The sequence below is a fragment of the Bos indicus genome, chromosome 5 (genome assembly GCF_029378745.1).
Source record: "Bos indicus isolate NIAB-ARS_2022 breed Sahiwal x Tharparkar chromosome 5, NIAB-ARS_B.indTharparkar_mat_pri_1.0, whole genome shotgun sequence".
Classification (NCBI taxonomy): Eukaryota; Metazoa; Chordata; class Mammalia; order Artiodactyla; family Bovidae; genus Bos; species Bos indicus.
The window spans coordinates 934,422-954,047 of record NC_091764.1 but is presented as its reverse complement, the minus strand read 5'-3'; the positions used below and the strand labels follow the sequence as shown (position 1 = coordinate 954,047).

The window sequence follows — 19,626 nt, the reverse complement described above, 5'->3', positions numbered from 1 at the left end:
TGCGGCAGTTGTCCCTGGTACCCAAGGTCTTAGTGTCATCCATGGGATTCTAAATGTTCTGTTTGTTGTAGCACAATTCTTTTTTTTAATATATGTACATTTATACTTTTCTTCTGAAGACAATACACTTACTGTCATATTTTGATACTGAAGCTTCAGTAATTCAGCCACCTGATGTAAAGAGCCAACTCATTGGAAAAGATCCTGATGCTGGAAAGATTGGGGGCAGCAGGAGAAAGGGGCAACAGTGGATGAGATGGGTGGATGGCATCACTGACTCAATGGACATGAGATTATGCAAACTCATGTTTGGGAGATAGTGAAGGACAGGGAAGCCTGGGGTGCTGCAGCCCATGGACTTGCAAAGAGTTGGACTCGACTTAATGACTGAACAACAACAAAAACAAATAATTGCTTTACAATGTTGCATTAGTTTCTATTGTACAATGAAGTGAATCAGCTATTTGTATGCATACCTCTCCTCTTGCACCTCCCTCACAACCCCCATCCCAGCCCTCTAGGTCACCACAGAGCACTGAGCTGAGCTCCCTGTGTGGGGCACAATTCTGACCTATTTCCGTGCATGAATTCTGTGCCTGAAGCTTCTTGGGTTCACAGGACTATGGTTCTTTTTTACAGAATTGTCTATTCTGGTTTTTGTTTGTTTTATAATATATATCCACCAGGACGTTCTTTTCTATTTTTTTGTAATGCTTCTTTGGAAAAAGAAAACTCTGGCTGGATGACCTGGGGTCCCATCATACAGAGATAATTTGTAGTTACTAAGTGACTTTCTTTTTGGTTTTCAGGGAATTCCCACACAAATTCTCTGCTAATATACTATTAGAACATGCCCATCTTGGATTCTTGGAAATGATTATTTGTATCATTCACTGAGAAGTGCCTAGTTCATCCAATGCTCTCACACTTTCAATACATCCCAGCCAACTTCTTCCCCAGCTGCTCCCACACCTGATCTGGTGACTAGCTTCCAAACCAAGTTAAGTCTTTCTACCTCCTTCTCTGTCTCCTGTGTATCTCTATGCTGTCCTAAGGGATACTGTACTCCAAAAATGGATTGATCTGTGAGAGTATATAGTGGGATTTATATTCTTTTTGATCTGCTGTGTCTGTATCAGTCATTCAAGTTTATTTAATCAGAAAGAGTGAGCAATTGATTGTGTCTACTGTGGAAGCAAGAAAAGAAGTTGTTTCAAGATTATTCTCTTTTCTAATATTGATTGACCTTGAAACCATCCGAAGTCTCCAACTGTTTGTCATGTGACTATCTAATGAATCATATATTTGAGCAAGTGAATCTTTGAGCCAAATCACAAGGCTTTATATCCGTCACAGTTGGACCTGCTGAAGGCCGTTGTGTGAAATATCTTTGGAACTCCAGTTTGTATTCAAGTGTATTAATCATCATTCCCATCTCTATATCAACTATAGAGTTGAAAAGGTATTTTCCATAATGTTATCTAAAGTATTCATATCAGTGTTGAACAGATCCTGTTCACGCGAGAGTATAAAGGAAGCAATAACAACCACCACCACAAAACACAATCAACAATGATGACAATATATGTTGAGTACTTTCTAGCCCAGGCATTGGGCTAAACACTTCATATCTTCACATGGATATTCTAATTTTATCTTTGCAACAAATCTATGAAGGAATGAATGATACTATCATTAAAAACTATCATTATCTGTATTTTACAGATGAAGAAATTGTGGCATAGAGAGGTTTAAGGAACGTGAGTAACAGGTCACTCAGTAAGTGAAAGTCCTTTTAATATCCTTGTATGGCAATGCATCTGAGCCTAAAAACCACCCAGTCTTGGTTCTATTTTCTTAAGCAATTTTTTCTTCTTTTCTGCATGAAAAGTTTTGTCTCTAATTAGAGCAAATATGACAAGATGAGAGAGAATTACCTCTCACTTTCATCTAATAATACTATGACCCATTACTCTGAGTCATTGGGCTTATTGCTTTCTTGTTTTCCTTTCCCAAACATGACAGCAACTTCCCTTAGTGTTTGTCCATGTTTAGTTGCCATAGGAAGCAACACTTCAAACAAAGCTAGTGGAGATGATGGAATTCCAGCTGAGATATTTCAAATCCTAAAAGATGATGCTGGTGAAGTGCTGCACTCAATATGCCAACAAATTTGGAAAACTCAGCAGTGGCCAGAGGGCTGGAAAAGGTCAGTTTTCATTCCAATCCCAAAGAAAGGCAGTGCCAAATAATGTTCAAACTACCATACGATTATATTCATTTCACATGCTAGCAAAGTAATGCTCAAAATTCTCTAAGCTAGGCTTTAACAGTACATGAACCAAGAACTTCCAGATGTGCAAGCTGAATTTAGAAAAGGAAGAGGAACCAGAGATCAAATTGCCAACATCTGTTGGATCATAGAAAAAGCAAGAGAATCCTAGAAAAACATCTTATTCTGCTTCATTGACTATGCTAAAGCCTTTGACTGTGTGGATCACAACAAACTGTGGAAAATTCTTCAAGAGTCGGGAGTACCAGACCACCTTACCTGTCTCCAGAGAAACCTGTATGGTCAAGAAGCAACAGTTAGAACTGGACATGGAACAACAGACTGTTTCAAAATTGGGAAAGGAGTACATCAAGGCTATATATTGCCACCCTGCTTATTTAACTTCCATGCAGAGTACATCATGCAAAATGCTGGGCTGCATGAAGCATAAGCTGGAATCAAGATTGCTGGAAAAAGTATCAATAACCTCAGATATGCAGATGACACCACCCTTATGCCAGGAAGCGAAGAGGAACTAAGGAGCCTCTTGATGAAAGTGAAAGAGGAGAGTGAAAAAGTTTTTTTTTAAAACAGAACATTCAAAAAATGAAGATGGCATCTGGTCCCATCACTTCATGGTAAATAGATGGGGAAACAATGGAAACAGTGAGAGACTTTATTTTGAGGGGGCTCCAAAATCACTGCAGATAGTGACTGCAGCCATGAAATTAAAAGACGCTTATTCCTTGGAAGGAAAGTTATGACCAAAGCAGACAGCATATTAAAAAACAGAGAAATTACTTTGACAACAGATGTCTGTCTAGTCAAGGCCATGGTTTTTCCAGTAGTCATGTATGGATATGAGAGTTGGACTATAAAGAAAGCTGAGCGCAGAAGAATTGATGCTTTTGAACTGTGGTGTTGGAGAAGACTCTCCGACAAGAGATCAAACCAGTCAGTCCTAAAGGAAATCAACCCTGAATATTCACTGGAAGGACTGATGCTAAAGCTGAAGCCTGATATGAAGGTGGCTATCTCATTGGAAAAGACCCTGAGGCTTGGAAAGTTTGAAGGTAGGAGGAGAAGGGGATGACAGAGGATGAGATGGTTGGATGGCATCACTGACTAAATGGACATGAGTTTGGGCAAGCTCCAGGAGTTGGTGAAGAGCAGGGAAGCCTGTTGTGCTGTAGCCCACGGCATTGCAAAGAGTTGAACATGACTGAGTGACTGAACAACAACCAAATGTTTGGTTTATTTTAAGCCTTAACCTTCCTGACATTATTCTAAGAATTTCATTCTTAATTTCCCCCTCTTTGTTGTTTTACAGATGTCTAAGTAAAATCCAATCTCATGGAAGGCCAACTGAGCATCTTCTTTGGGTTTTGAGATGCTTCTCCCCCTTTCCTCCAAAAGTGATCAAAGGTCATGAGATATAAGGTTCACCTTATAAACCTCTCATATTTTTTAAGTAAAGGTACTTTAAAGGAATGTTAACTTTCTCATGAGCCCTCTAGAAGCTTATTTCCTAAGATATAAGAAACATAAATCTGATTCTGCCTCTCTTTTGTCATTAAAAAATAGAAGGTGAGTGCTTAATATTTTTTCCAAATTCTTCAGACTTTTGCACCTGAAACTTTATTTTTCCTCCATTGATATGAAGTCCAAAATGGAATATTCTTTGATTCTTGTTTCTACATTCAGGGAGGTAGATGAGGTTACTCACATAATATTCTGGTTTAAGAAGCATCTTTATAGTGATTTCAAAAGAATGTGATTCAATGTATTGACAGTGTTTTTATCCTCTCTAGTGACTGTTTTTCACATCTACTTTTCATCAAACAGTTAAAATGTTGTGGTTTGGTCAATGGAGCTTCTGATTGGGGAAGTAATTTTCAACACTATTATAGGACATGTGAATGTCCAAGTGAATCAGATTCTTCTTGTACAAAGTATAGTGGAAAAACTATTTACAAACAGGTGAGAACAAATCCAATTTGGCACAGTAAGTGGTTCTGTTATTTTATTCACAATGAAAATCTCTACAAAATATTAAATTTCAGCAATTACAAAAAAAAGTCCCAGGAATTTCCCTGAGAAATAAAAAATAAATCCTTTTTAAAAGATAAAAGCAGATATAAAAGAATAAAAGTATTTTATTTCTTCTATGAGTTTGGCATCATTTAAACTCAACTTTACTAGATCAAAGAATCATTCTGCTGCAAGGGGAGGCAAGTACAAACTAACAGATAAAATTTATTTTGTCCTCTCTTTGGTGACTTTAATCATTTTTTCTCCACTATTTTTTTTTTCTATTTTAACATATGCTTTAGAAATGTATATTTTTACTTTAATTTTCAAAGTAAAGCTTTATTTTTCAAATCAAAGTTTGCTTTTCTCAAGTAATTGTATTGAATGTAGAAAAATAACTTGGGCTTTAGAGATTTCAGCTTTGAATGTTAAGTGTACCTACCAGTTTATCTAATTATTGTTTCAGTTGAGAAGTTGCTTCACACCTTTAAAGTCACTGAAAACTTGGGTTTGTGTTTCATGTGTTATAGACGACATATTTATGTTACTTGCAGGTGTTAATACGTGGATGTCGTATTCCTTATTATTGCTTAATTCATCAAATATTTACTGACCACTTTCTATGTGCTGGCCTTTTATCAGCTGCTGGGTATCCATTCCTGAATATGCTGCAGTGTCTGCACTCATGAAGTGAATGCTCTCCTAGGGAAGAGAGAAAAATTATCAGGCAACTTTAATTCAATGAACTACTGGTATTTCTTGGATAGGGACAGGCACAAGATATCTAACCCCATCTATCTCAGTCTTTGGAGTTCAAGATACAGCTTCCTGGAGGACATGATATCTACCCCTTACCGTAGGGTTTTACATAATTTATTCCTTCTTCCTGGAAGAAACTTTGGATGGATGTGTACAAAAATGACAGTTGACATTAATGTTTCACTTATTTGTTATTATTCTTTGGTGCCTACTATGTGTCAGATAGGCTTCCCTCATAGCTCAGTTGGTAAAGAATCTGCCTGCAGTGCAGAAGACCCAGGTTCACTTCCTGGGTTTGGAAGATCCCCTGGAGAAGGGATTGACAACCCACTCCAGTATTCCTGCCTGGAAAATCCCATGGACAGAGGAGCCTGGCAGGTTATGGTCCGTGGGATCACAAGGGTCAGACAGGACTTAATGACTAAACTACCACCACCATGTGTCAGATAGACTTTGCTAGACTTAGACATGCTTTTGGACCCTCTAGGAGATTATAGTCTAGTTGGGAAAGAGATACATGAAAGATATGATATTTCAATGGGTTAATTTCTATAATATCTAAAGATTTATTTTCAGTCTAGCATGGGTTGAGTACTGGCTACTGAGGTTAATTATATATTGGGAAATAAAAAGTATCTCAGGGGAGACATCTCACCTGTTGACTATCACAGCCCTTTTACTGATGGGTTGGCAAAAATATTCATTCAAGTTTTTCTGTAACATCTGCAAGATGTTATGAAAAAACCCAAATGAATTTTTTGGCCAGCCCAATAATTTTATCAAAATTAAGGAGACTGTTCTGAAGAGAAATTGCTGTTCCAATATTTAAAGTAACATATTGGGGGAGAAATTATCCATCAGATTACAGAGCTACCAAAGTGGTCTGACTAAAATACTTCATTATTAATTTTTATACTCCTCTCTGTTCTCCTTCTGTCTACATAATTTTAGTGACACAATCTCCACAAGGAAAAGTGGGAATAAATATTTTAACAAATGCAGTTTCCTCTTAGGTTATTGAAGGAATTAGTAAATTAAATTGCAAATTGCTATCTGTGTCTTGTTAAAGATTCAACTCAAAGATATCTTTCCTAAGAATAGATTTTGAAAAGCCCTAATATTATCCTGAAAAATAATAGATATTCCCTCCAAATTCACACATAATTCAGCTGAAGGTAGTCTTCTGGTTGCACCAGTTTCCCAAAAGGAAGATCATAAAGTCACAAAATACTTTTGTCTGCCTTGTGTCATTTGAAAGAAGTCTGGAAAAATAAGAAATCTGGAATGTCCATATTTCACATTTTTTCCCTTCCCTTTTGCCAAGATAACCTGATTATCTAGAGGGGAAGAAGGGAGAAAACACCTAAAATATAATGAATGTGACTCAGTAGATATCATTAATCTCATAGTTTATCTTGAATGATATAATAATTCCCTCTAAAGTTTACCATTTTGAATCAGATGAGAATGGAGAAACCTATTACATGCAGGAATGCAGGGAAAAAAACTGTTTTACTCAACCACGTGGAGAACTTTATTTAACAAACAGCAATATTTTGTTAACCCTTTGCATTTATAAGACTATCATAGGAATAATATATTTTCTGGCAATACAGACAATACCACTATTATATTGCATATTCTTTTTCCATTTAAGAAAATATCCACATAATTTACAGTTGCTGAAATTTTTAGGTCTAGCCTAAAATATTTTTAATGAATTTATTTTTAATTGTAGGATAATTGCTTTACAATGCAATCCCTATCAAACTATCAATGGTATTTTTCACAAATCTAGAACATAAAGTTCACAATTTGTATGGAAATACAAAAGGCCCCGAGTAGCCAAAGCAATCTTGAGAAAGAAGAGTGGAGCTAGAGGAATCAACCTGACTTCAAAGTATACTAAAATAATTTGAGCTTAATATTTCATGCTGCTTTGAATAAATGTTTAAAAATGTGGCAGAGAGACAATTTTCTAAATTCTTTTTTTGTCTAAGGTAAGAATGTAACAGTAGATAGAATGGTTTTTTTTTTCCCTTTTTAAGGTAAAAATAACCCTGAGACATATTAAGGGATTTTTGAAAAAGAACTTGTTTTAAAAATGAAAATCTATACTATAATTAGCTGAAACCTCAACTAGGGAACTCTCTGCTGCAGGTTACAAACCTAAAAGATACACAGTCAAGGTGATAATAGCTCTAAAATGAACAATCAGAAGTTAGGGTAAAATGAATATTTATAGCTAAATAGTCCTAGATTCAGCAATTACGAAGTTGAAGCAAAACTTTGTTCCTCAAATGCTTCCTAATGTATGAACAAACCACAACAGTTACAACCTTTTAGGGGCACCAGGTAGGAGCTGGAATAATAGGAATAATCCAATTCCTTTTTGTTGAGTATATTGAGTCACGTAAAAAGTCAACCCAATGAATAAAAATCTGTACATATTACAACAAGGTCAAAATTTGGCAAAAAGTAATTTTTTATATTTTGTTTTTAACAGTCATGCTTTGCCTCGATTAGCCAAATGTTTTCAAAACGTCTTTTCATAGTTATTGCACTAGCATTTGGACTGGCGGCTATTGAGGTACAGTATTATCTTGCATTATTTATTCTTTGTTTATTCCCTTGTTTGTTCATTAATTTTTCTAACAAATGTATGAAAAGCAAAATACAAACCAGGTACTCCAGAAAAGCACTGGGTACCAAGTGCCTGAGGCCCAGCAGCTGCATCTATCGTCCTTGGGTCTGGGGAGGGGATTATAGTCTTAGGAATTCAGCAGGGCTGAAGCTATTCTTTCTGAATGGTTTCTCTCCTGGGGGGAGAAAATGGAATTAGTTTCCATACAGTTTTTAGTCCCAGCTATTCTTTTCCCATTGAAAACTAGCACAGAGTTAATGTTTCTTCATTTGAAGAAACAGCACCAAACAAAATGAAAATACAAACTTTACGACTTTTTATCTCTCTTCCTGATTTTGAAACAGAAAATAACTGAGCTCAGAAGTGTGGAGAGCTATTTTCCTGTTATTCTGTTATAGAGAAATCTAACAAGTTCTAAAAATTAGACAGTTGACTTTGATTTTCTCACTGTAAGAACTATGGACTCACTTGGAGAAGTTTTTGAGGAAGCTTTGCTTGAGATGTCTGCATTTGCTCTCATCAATTTGATTATTGACTTTGAAAAACAAGAATTCTGTATAGGTTTTTATCTTGATGGGCCCTCCTGGTAGGACTTTTGCAGAAACTGAAAGTTTTTTTTTTTTTTTTTTAATGTGACCTGAAATTCTTTGCAAAAAGATGAAATAAAACTTTCAGGGAAGCGTTTTGTAATCAATAATTGGATCTTGCTAATTTAGATATCAAGTGAGTCAAATTCACTCACAACCCACGTCAGGGCCTTGGCAAGAATCCTACCAGTATAAGGCATCTCCCTAGTTAACACCTCTGTAGGCTGGTTTGCTCAGTGAAGTAACTTCTGCTTCACTCTCACAAATGCTGCCCAGTGTTCTCCTTGGGTTTTCTGGTAGCTTTTACCTCTCTTGTGCCACATCACTGTCTGAGAGGAATTTTAGCAGAGATTGAAGCAATTTAGTATCCTAGATTGTCATTTAGGTTACTGGTGGACTTTCCCAGCCAAAGCATAAGAGAGAGGGTTGAAACTATGATTAGCAAATTGGGCTGTTAAACCTGACCTCCTTGTGCATGCTAAATCACTTCAGTTGTGTAAGACTCTTTGTGACTCTATGGACTGTATCCTGTCAGGCTCCTCTGTCCATGGGATTCTCCAGGCAAGATACTGGAGTGGGTTGCCATACCCTCCTCCATACTTCCTTCTAGCCCAAATGAATAGGTCCAGGTATGAAGCATTCTTGGTTGGTATATGTAGCTGTCTTTCTTTACATCCAATATATGACCAAAATCAAATGATGCTGGGCAATAAGTCTTTCTCTCTATTCTGCCCATTGTAAAAGTTCCTTTGTTTCTTATTTTTTTTTTAATTAATTTCTTTGGTTTTACCAGGTCTTAGTTGCTGCACGAGGGATCTAGTTTCCTGAGTAGGGATTGAACCTGGGCCCCTTACTTTGGGAGCCCCGAGTCTTAGCCACTGGACCACCAGGGAAGTCCCCAAATGATTTATTTTTTATCTATAGACATTGGGATTCTCATTATTAAGTTAAACAGCCAAACTATGATATCTCTCCTTACTTGACTATAGCAACTTAAAAGCACAAAAAAAGATCAGTACTTTCTCTCTTCACTTTAATTAAGAAAAGAAAAAAGAAAAGAAAAAATCCATTGACACTGATAGTAACCACTTGTAGGCTAAAAGTTATACTAACAGAAGGTTTCAGGAATGGAGCAGTTAAATAAGAGCAAAAAGTAATTTTACATTTTTTAGATGGCTTCAGAATATGGGAGCTTGTGCACATTACTTAGCAAGATTATTCTGAGTCTTAGTGTATATTACTGTAGGATGAATCTCCTAATTATTACCTGTTTTTGTGAACAATGATACGTTTTCTCTTCAGAGGCAGTAAAATGCAGGAAAGTGTGATATTAACTGTCTAGTTTGCCGATGCATGGTGGGCTTCTATTTCAAGTTTGCAACAGCAAAAACCCACTTATATATTGGGAAATAAAAAGTATCTCAGGGAGACATCTCACCTGTTGACTATCACAGCCCTTTTACTGATGGCTTGGCAAAAATGTTCATTCAAGTTTTTCTGTAACATCTGCAAGATGTTATGAAAAAACCCAAATGTTTTGGACATTTTCTTCTTTCCTGGTACTGGTCTCCCAGATTTAAGGCTTGGGAGCAAAGCAAAAGACTAAATTGTAACATTTTCTCAAGTCATTCTAAAAGGATGACTTTTAGAACTTTCTGAATGAAAGTTGTTATCCTTCCAGAGAATTGGTGTTGATATATATATATATATATATTTTTTTTTTTTTTGGTAGGAAAAAAATATTGGGCATCAGTTCTCATCTGGAGGGCATTTCCAGGAAAGGAATAGTGAGCAGGACATCTTAGTACAGGGGGAGCACTGGACATGACTCAGCATAAATGGTGTCTCACCCTTTCTCTGCCTCTCCTTGGAGGAGGCTGGTGGAGCCAAAACTTTCCATCAACAGTACACACAGGTCCTTTCTGTCATTTCTGCAAAGCCACAGCATGCCACTCACCAACTTCAGAGCCAATTAGGCACTGTTTTGAGGTCCCTTATTCTTGGGGGAACCACCTAATGAGATGGAAATTATGCCGCAGATTTTCAGCTGTACATTCTCACTTTAAAGGAAATGCCTGGATGTTGCTATTCCCTTTAGATTTAGAAGATTTTTAAGAAAAAAAGTTACTTTTTTTCCCCATTCTTCTTGGAGATGCCTAAAAATATGGCAAGAGAAATTCTAGACTCCTCGATTTTGACGTGGATGATCTAAACCAGATGATAGAAGCAGTCGGTGTCTTTAGTCCCGGAGGCCTGAGTTCCCTGGAGTTCAGGGCCATGACCTACAGAAGGGTGTGTGTGTTTCAGAAGGCTGGGTTGCTCCAGAGGCAGTGCTACTGCACGATCAAATAGGGCCAGATGGAGGCAGACTGCCAGCTGAAAACCCTGATGAAGACAAAAAATACTCAGAAGCTTTCTCAATGTTAGACTCCCAGTAAGAGAGATGGCTTAGATTAATAATATTAGAATTGTCAATAGCCAGAATTTTTTCATAAATAATGTTCTTTTTATTTATAATATCTCTAGTGTATCCCTTAAATTCCACGTTCCTCCTGTCATTCTATTTTCTAGGTACTTGGTCTGATATTTTCAATTGTCCTGTACTGCCAGATGAGGAAGAAATAAAACTGTGGATGTGTCAAGCCATCATCAGTCAAACCCCTTTAAAGTTTTACTTTGGAGTTGTTACTTTAAATATATGAGTGCCATGTTAAGAGCAGCTTTCCTATTAAAATGTGTCATTTAGCTGGATCACAGAGATCTTCCTGTCATATTGAACATATTTAAAGTTTCAGAGACACAAGGAAATTATATGACTGTGCATTTTCCCCCAAAATAAAAGCAATAGTCTTCTCTTTGGTGCGATCCTGTCTGATTATTGTGTTCAGGTGGTACTGAACACAGCTTAAAGGATTCATCTGGAGCCACCCAGTGGAATAATAATCTCTGAGTAACAGGGCCATAGTTAGTCAGGGCTGTGTGTCTAGTCTTTTCAGAAGCAATACTCTCTCATGAGATGTATCAACCATTGGTGATAAGATTGAATTAAGGCTCATGTTGGAAGACTGAGAGCGGCCTAGAGAAAAGTCACCACGTCTTGTCTATGTTTACTAGTGGCGTCTTGCCATTAGTTTGCCAGTCTTGCCAGGGTTTACTAATGGGGTCTGTTTTTCTCTCTGTTGAGGACAAGAAGATGCTTCCTTTCCAGCCAGTGAATTGCTGGTATGTCTGTGGATTTTCCTCTGGGACATAGTTATAAGTGCTTTTATCTTTTGAATTCTCATGAGCATTTTTGCATTTTACTTTATACTGAGGCATAATATCCACACAATAAGGGCTTCTCAGGTGGTGCTAGTGGTAAAGAACCCACCTGCCAATACAGGAGACATGAGACATGTGGGTTAGATCCTTGGGTCAGGAACATCTCCTTGAGGAGGCCTGGAAACCCTCTCCAGTATGCTTGCCTGCAGAATCCAATGGACAGAGGAGCCTGGCAGGCTGCAGTCCATGGGGTTTCAAAGAATTGGACACAACTGAAATGACTTAGCCTGCACGCATATGTACGTATATACAATAAAGTGTACAAATCTCAAGTATTCACTACCTGGATAGTATGCACTGTCCAGATGAAGATACAGAGCATCTCCAGCACACCAGATGCCCTTCATGCTACCCTTCACTGTGGGGCATGCTAAAGCTGGCTTTCACCATGTCAACTAAAAAAAGATGTACAACTTGAGAGTTGTGAATTAAGTTTTATTTGGGACAAAATGAGGACTGCAGCCCAGGAGGCAGCATCTCAGATAGCTCTGAGAGACTGCTCCAAATTGGCAGTGGGGGAAAGATAATTTATAAGGTTTTGATGAAGGGGGAGTTCAGTACCATGAAGCACTCATTTTACAAAAGGCTTTCTGTTAGTCATGATGATCTGATATCACCATGAAGGGATTTAGTGCTTCTCTAGATATGAGGAGATGCAAGGATTGAGATCATAAAATCTGTTCCTAAAAACATCCAACCATCTAAAGACCTGTCCCACCAGATTCCCTGGAGCACAGAGCGCCCCACTCCACCCTGACTCCCTCGGGGGTTGTTGAAGGCCAGCAGCTATAGCAGCTTGGGGTTCAGTCTCCATAGAGGCAGATGGCAAAGGCTTGTTGTTCAGTCGTTGGCAATGCTCTTGCAAGTGCCAATTTCTAGTCGACACAGCTCCCTTATAGTCATAAATCCAACCATACTTTGGGGGGCATTTCATGACCATTTTGTCCCGCGTTTCTGGGAAGGCTCGTTCCCAGTTCTGAAGAAGGTTTTTGTTGATAAGACACTCAGTGTATTATTACTGGCTTAGGTCTTAATAGTCAAAGATCTCTGGACACCTGTCTTCTGGTTATGGTCCAGGAAAGTATTCCTTCTCGTTGCATCTTTTCATACCTAGAGTTACACTGTTACAATCATGGATCATATATCAAGCTATACATTTGATCAACTGCTTCAAGTCTACTTATTTTTGTTGGAGGCTCAGTCATATACTTGGTAATACAAGAAATAATAATCTTGTGAAACAAGCAAAATACAAATGGTATAGTTAATAACACTAGTGGAATTAAAAATAACTATTTTAGCAATGAGCCTCCCACACCAGTTTTTTTAAAAGATCATCAAGACTAGGGAATGGGTCACTTAAAGCAGAAATCTGATTTTTCATGTGGTTCAAATGTGTTGCATTCAAGGATTTATAAGGTATGAAAGTACAGCACTCAGTTTGAATGATAGCACAAATATCTCCCCAAGATGCTCTAAGGTGTCAAGGGCCTTGCAATGCGTAGCACTGCCTTTCTCATTACAGAGACAGAATTCAATAGGCTAATAGCCCAGTTACTATCATTTAAATCTTATGAAAGTTGTTAAGGCTTAGATATGGTCAATTACATTCTCCAACCCCATTGAAGGCACACACACACAAGCTGCTAAGTGGTCATATGGGTAGAATACAGAACTTTGACCCATTGGGATCATACCAGTGATAAATTGGTTAGCGTTACCTCTAATTTGTTAACACGTATGACCTTAAATTCATGCTACATAAATTCCCAGGCTACAGTTTCATATCCATCCCTGTAGATGTGAAGGCCATGAATTAGGGCCACAAATCCACTGAGTTCCATACCAACCACTCTAAGGGTAATAATAGGTATAGTTCATAAAGCACCCAGCCTTGTCTCATAATTACCAGGTTGACCATTTTTAGTATGATTTAACCGTTCCCAACATAGAGGAACCTTTAAACCTAAATGACCATAGCCTGGTGTTAATTATGTAGATTCTCCCCATAGTTGTGGGAGTTTTCCTTTAAATAGATGAGAAGTTGATTTTTTATTGAGACTTAGCTCATCACTCCAAATAAGTTTAAATGACTGTAAGAGAAAAGTTAAATCTATGGCCAGCATTCCCAGAGCAGGTATTATTAACTGGCCAGGTGAGAGAATCCCATCTAATAATATCATGAAAATAGAACAGGACTGAACATTCATCTAAAATAAATTTGCTAGTGGGTATCCCTAGAGAACAGAAATCCACCAAGGTAATCCCGTAAGTACTAGACATATGTAATTGGCCACAACCAAACAATTGGATTGAGTTTATACTAGGATAGAATCGTGTCCATGATAGAAAACATTTGATTGATAGGCACAGGTCCAAGGAATCAAGAAAACATTATAAATGATCATAAAAGTCAGACCAGCATCTTGGGAAAGCTGTCTACTTCTGATGTCATCTTCTCGTCCTTGTGTAGTTTAGTTTCCTTTGTTAGAGCATTGTTTTAAGGTGAGATTGACGTCAGCAGGCCTCTCTATAGACCAGTCCAGCTTAGGGGCCTTTGGAAGTGGGAGTTAACCCAAGAGTCAATTTTCCTTCAGTTTCACTGGGCATGAGCTAGTTAAGAGAACCTGATAGAAAGGTCCTCCCATCCAGGTTGGAGACAGTTCCTTAAATTACCTCTTCCAGTCTTGATTGCAGGTCATGTATGAGGCATCTGATCTTCATCCAAAGACAGATTACTAAGATAAGCTTCAGAAAAAGCCCTAGAGTGTCCTTTAATAGTGCAATTAAATTTTACATTAATATATGCTAACAACATAGAACTATCCTCCATTAACCGACTGGGATTTAACATTCATTGAAACATCTTTTTCTCCCTAAAATCACCATCATTTTTACCAAATATAACCAAATTAAGACTTGTTTGTAATATAGGTCTTGTTGCAATAAACTTGGCCTGATGATTTATATAACCATAATTGATCATAGACTTTTTTGCTTTGCTGAGACTGTAAAAGTCTCAGACTGAAAGATCTAAGTGAATTCCTCCCTTTTAAAGGTCTCCCTCTTTACCGGGAACATACTTCCTACTTCCCTCAAGCAACCAAAAACTGACTTTTATTTTAGCATTTTATAGATTGGTGAGCATAAATACCAGTAATAATTTCTAAAATCTTGGTTTTCTTAGAACATTTTAGGATGACACCAAGCATCACTTATTTTTAATCCCAAATCTCTTTAGTGTCTCTATAAGAGGTAATCAGTATTTAGTAGTAAATGTTTCAATAACTTAGCTATTCAATACACTTCCAACATTTAGTTAAGCACAACCCTTAGAAGTTCAAGTTACCCCAATGCTCTTGGTATGTGCCAGTTTGTAGTAGACAACTCACTTGTCAGAGCAAAATCTATACATGTACATATACATCTCTTCCCATCTTCGTGCTCAGTGACAACACATTAGTACCTTGAAATCCACCATTGTGGGAGTACTTAAGTATTTACATCACAGAAATTCTGTAAGATCAGGGCATTCTTTTGGAGTACTGGTTGTTAAACATTTATCAATACATCACTACCCTTCAGCAAATACCTCCCTAAAGGTAACCATTCTTCTAATTTCTATGACCATCGATTTATTTTGCTCCTTCTTGAACTTTCTACAAATAGAAAGTAAAGTCTGCATTTGAGCTTCTTTTGCTCAACATTTTGTGAGATTCATCTGTATTGTTTCATGTCACTTTAGTTTATTCTCGTTGCTGAGAGGGTAACAGGCAGGAAGGCCAGGGGTCTCCAAACAGAGGAAACAGGCTACAAGTGTCAGGCATTTTTTATCTCTTTCTTAAGTGGCAGGTGTCATCTGCATATCTGAGGTTATTGATATTTCTCCCAGCAATCTTGATTCCAGCTTGTGCTTCATCCAGCCCAGCGTTTCTCATGATGTACTCTGCATATAAGTTAAATAAGTAGGGTGACAATATACAGCCTTGACATACTCCTTTTCTTATTTGGAACCAGTCTGTTGTTCCATGTCCAGTTCTAACTGTTGCTTCCTGACCTGCATATAGTTTTCTCAGAGGCAGGTCAGGTGGTCTGGTATTCCCATCTCTTGAAGAATTTTCCACAGTTTCTTGTGATCCACACAAAGGTTTTGGCATAGTCAATAAAGCAGAAATAGATATTTTTCTGGAACTCTCTTGTTTTTTCCATAATCCAGCGGATGTTGGCAATTTGATCTCTGGTTCCTCTGCGTTGTCTAAAACCGGCTTGAACATCAGGAAGTTCACGGATCACGTATTGCTGAAGCCTGGCTTGGAGAATTTTGAGCATTACTTTACTAGCATGTGAGATGAGTGCAATTGTGCAGTAGTTTGAGCATTCTTTGGCATTGCCTTTCTTTGGGACTGGAATGAAAACTGACCTTTTCCAGTCCTGTGGCCACTGCTGAGTTTTCCAGTTTGCTGGCATATTGAGTGAAGCACTTTCACAGCATCATCTTTCAGGATTTGAAATAGCTCCACTGGAATTCCATCACCTCCACTAGTTTTATTTGTAGTGATGCTTTCTAAAGCCCACTTGACTTCACATTCCAGGTGAATGATCACACTATTGTGATTATCTGGGTCATGAAGATCTATTTTTTGGTATAGTTCTTCTGTGTATTCTTACCACCTCTTCTTATTATCTTCTGCTTCTGTTAGGTCCATACCATTTCTGTCTTTTATTGAGCCCATCTTTGCATGAAATGTTCCCTTGGTATCTCTAATTTTCTTGAAGAGATCTCTAGTCTTTTCCATTCTATTGTTTTCCTCCATTTCTTTGCATTAATCGCTAAGGAAGGCTTTCTTATCTCTCCTTGTTATTCTTTGGAACTCTGCATTCAAATGGGTATATCTTTCCTTTTCTCCTTTGCTTTTCATGTCCCTTCTTTTCACAGCTATTTGTGAAATATAAATATTTCACAGACAGCTTCAGACAGCAATTTGGCTTTTTTGCATTTCTTTTTTTGGGGGCTGGTCTTGATCCCTGTCTCTTGTACAATGTCACGAACCTCCGTGCATAGTTCATCAGGCACTCTGTCTATCAGATCTAGTCCATTAAATCTATTTCTCACTTCCACTGTATAATCAGTCAGGTTAGGCACAGCTATTTCAAACAATGGAAATAGTCACATAATATGAGAACTGCTGTTTTAGTTAACTCAGGCTGTCACAACAAAATACCATAGACTGAGTGACTTAAACAGCAGAAATTAATAGTCTCACAATTCTGGAAGTTCAAGATCAAATTCTTGGTAGATGCTATTCCTGGTGAGAGCTCTCTTCTAGCTTGCAATCGGCCACTTGTTCACTTTTTCTCACATGACAGCAAGAGAGAGTGAGCTCTCTAGTGTTTCATCATCAAAGGACACTAATCCTATCAGATTTGGGCTTCACCTTTATGATCTCATTTAACATTGTGCATGCACACTAAGGTGCTCCAGTCACATCCGACTCTTTGCAACCACATGGACTGTATCTTGCAAGGCTCCTCTGTCCATGGGATTCTCCAGCAAGCATTCTGGAATGGGTTGCCATTTCCTACTCCAAGGGATCTTCCCAATCCAGGGTTTGGAACTGTTTCTCTTATATCTCCTGCATTGGCAGGCAGGTTCTTTACCACTAGTGCCACCTGGGAAGCCCTCATTTAACCTTAATTACTTTGTTATTACAAATAGAGCCACCCTGAGGGTTAGGGTACAAACATGAATTTGGGGTTGAAGGGGCATACAATTTAATGCATAGCAACTGCTTGCACAAGTGGGCGATAGAAGAAGAAGTCAAATGGGATGGTAAGGTAAACTAGAGATTCAGAACAGTAGATATTGCTACCACTTGTAGAACTAGAGGGATGGAGAAATTGTAACCAGAAGCCAGAATCTTGGGCCACCTGGTGGAAGATGGAACCATGGCAGGGACATAGAAAAGAGACTGTCTGGTAGGAGACATGAAGGTGACTCAGCAGCTGCTGTCAGAACAGAGAAAGAGGGAAGTGCCCTGGTTTCTTTCCTCTTTCTCTCGCTAGCCTTCTGTCAGTGCCTTCCATTGGCTGACCTTACCGGAAGCCAGAAAGCAAGGGAACTTGGGAATTGTAGTTTCTACTGATACAAACCTAGTCTTTGCAAGGCAAGGATTGGACTGAGAAGACTGCCATAGCAATAGGAGATTTAAAAAGCAAGCACATGGGTGCTGAACTTTCTGATAAAGGGTATGAGAATTGTGGAAAGTATAAGTAAGATTTAAATTTTTCATGTGAAATTACACAAAGTTTCCTGGTTTCTTTCTCTTTCGATAAATACTCATTGTGTTTTAGAGACAGAGAAGACTTTAGAGCAGTTGTTCTTAACTGGAGGCCATTTGCCCGTCAGGGCGTAAATGCCTGAAGACATTTTTTGGCTGTCCCAACTGGGGTGGAAGGGGAGTGTTACTGGCATCTAGTGGGCAGAAAACAGGGATGCTTCTAGACATCCTACGGTGCATCTCTTTATCTACCATGTCCAATCGGTCCCTGTGCCTTGTTGATACTTTTATTCTATCTTCTCTCTTCCCCTTTCCTTAGTCATGGCCCTGGTTGAAGTCATCATCATTTCTCACTAAGATCATCGCAGTAATCTCTTGATGAATTTTTCTACCTTTTACTGTCTTCAAATACGTTCCCCATTGCACCACAGGAATATTTCTAAAATGCAGATGTTATCATGTTCCATCGTACTCTTCCTAGTTTGGACATGACTACAAGTCTTTTGGTAAAAACTAATTCTCCTTTTCCCTGCTCATCTCCAGACACTGCTTCATTAGCAGCCCATAAGCGTTCAACTTCGTTCTTCTGTTATCCTTTCATTTCTTTGCCACGCTGCTCCCTAATCCTGGAATGACCTCAGTATTCTTTGGTTGGATTCCTTCCAAAGTGAAGTGAAGTGAAAGTGGCTCAGTCGTGTCCAACTCTTTGCAACCCCATGGAGTACACAGGCCATGGAATTCTCCAGGCCAGAATACTGGAGTGGGTAGCCTTTCCCTTTTCTAGGGGATCGTCCTAACCCATGGATCGAACCCAGGCCTCCCACATTGCAGGCGGATTCTCTACCAGCTGAGCCACAAGGGAAGTCCAAGAATACTGAAGTGGGTAGCCTTTCCCTTCTCCAGCACATCTTCGTGACCCAGGAATTTGACAGGGGTCTTCTGAACTGCAGGCAGATTCTTTACCACTGAGCTATCAGGGAAGCCCACAGATTCCTTCCAAGGTCTGGCTCAAATGTCAGCGAAGCATTTCTGGATCTATCAGGACTGAATTAATTTTTCCATTCATCTGTGTTTTCCCATTGCATATTATATTTATATATCACTTACCTAGTTTTTTTTTTTTGCTTTCTGTTTATTATAAGCTTATTGAGTATTCCCAAGTTACAGAGTTGAATTTGTCCCCCAGACCCTGGCAAGATACCTAGAATATATAAAAGGCTCAATATTAAAAAGCAGAGACATTACTTTACCATCAAAGGTTTGTCTAGTCAAAGCTATGGTTTTTCCAGTAGTCATGTATGGATGTGAGTGTTGGACTGTAAAGAAAGCTGAGTGATGAAGAATTGATGCTTTTGGACTGTGGTATTGGAGAAGACTCTTAAGAGTCCCTTGGACTGCAAGGAGATCCAACCAGTCCATCCTAAAGGAAATCAGTCCTGAATATTCATTGGAAAGACTGATGTTGAAGCTGAAAATCCAATACTTTGGCCACCTGATGCAAAGAACCGACTCATTTGAAAAGACCCTGATGCTGGGAAAGATTGAAAGTGGGAGGAGATGGGGATGACAGAGGATGAGATGGTTGGATGGCATCACCGACTCAATGGACATGAGTTTGAGTAAACTCCAGGAATTGCTGATGGACAGGGACACCTGGTGTGTTGTAGTCCGTGGGGTCACAAAGAGTTGGACATGACTGAGCTGAGCTGAACTGAAGTATATATTGTCACTAAT

The 19,626-nt window shown here is 38.5% G+C and overlaps 1 protein-coding gene across 1 annotated transcript in view; it reads left to right on the top strand.

Moving 5' to 3' along the window:
- TSPAN8 (tetraspanin 8) overlaps window positions 1-12,052 on the top strand; it is a 66,706-nt gene extending 54,654 nt beyond the window's left edge. The window contains exons 7-9 of the mRNA XM_019959997.2: window positions 4,118-4,252; window positions 7,569-7,652; window positions 10,865-12,052. Of these exons, the coding sequence (XP_019815556.1) occupies window positions 4,118-4,252; window positions 7,569-7,652; window positions 10,865-10,918 (273 nt within the window). The 3' untranslated portion in view covers window positions 10,919-12,052. The remainder of the gene's footprint in view (window positions 1-4,117; window positions 4,253-7,568; window positions 7,653-10,864) is intronic.
- Window positions 12,053-19,626: the final 7,574 nt, after the last annotated feature.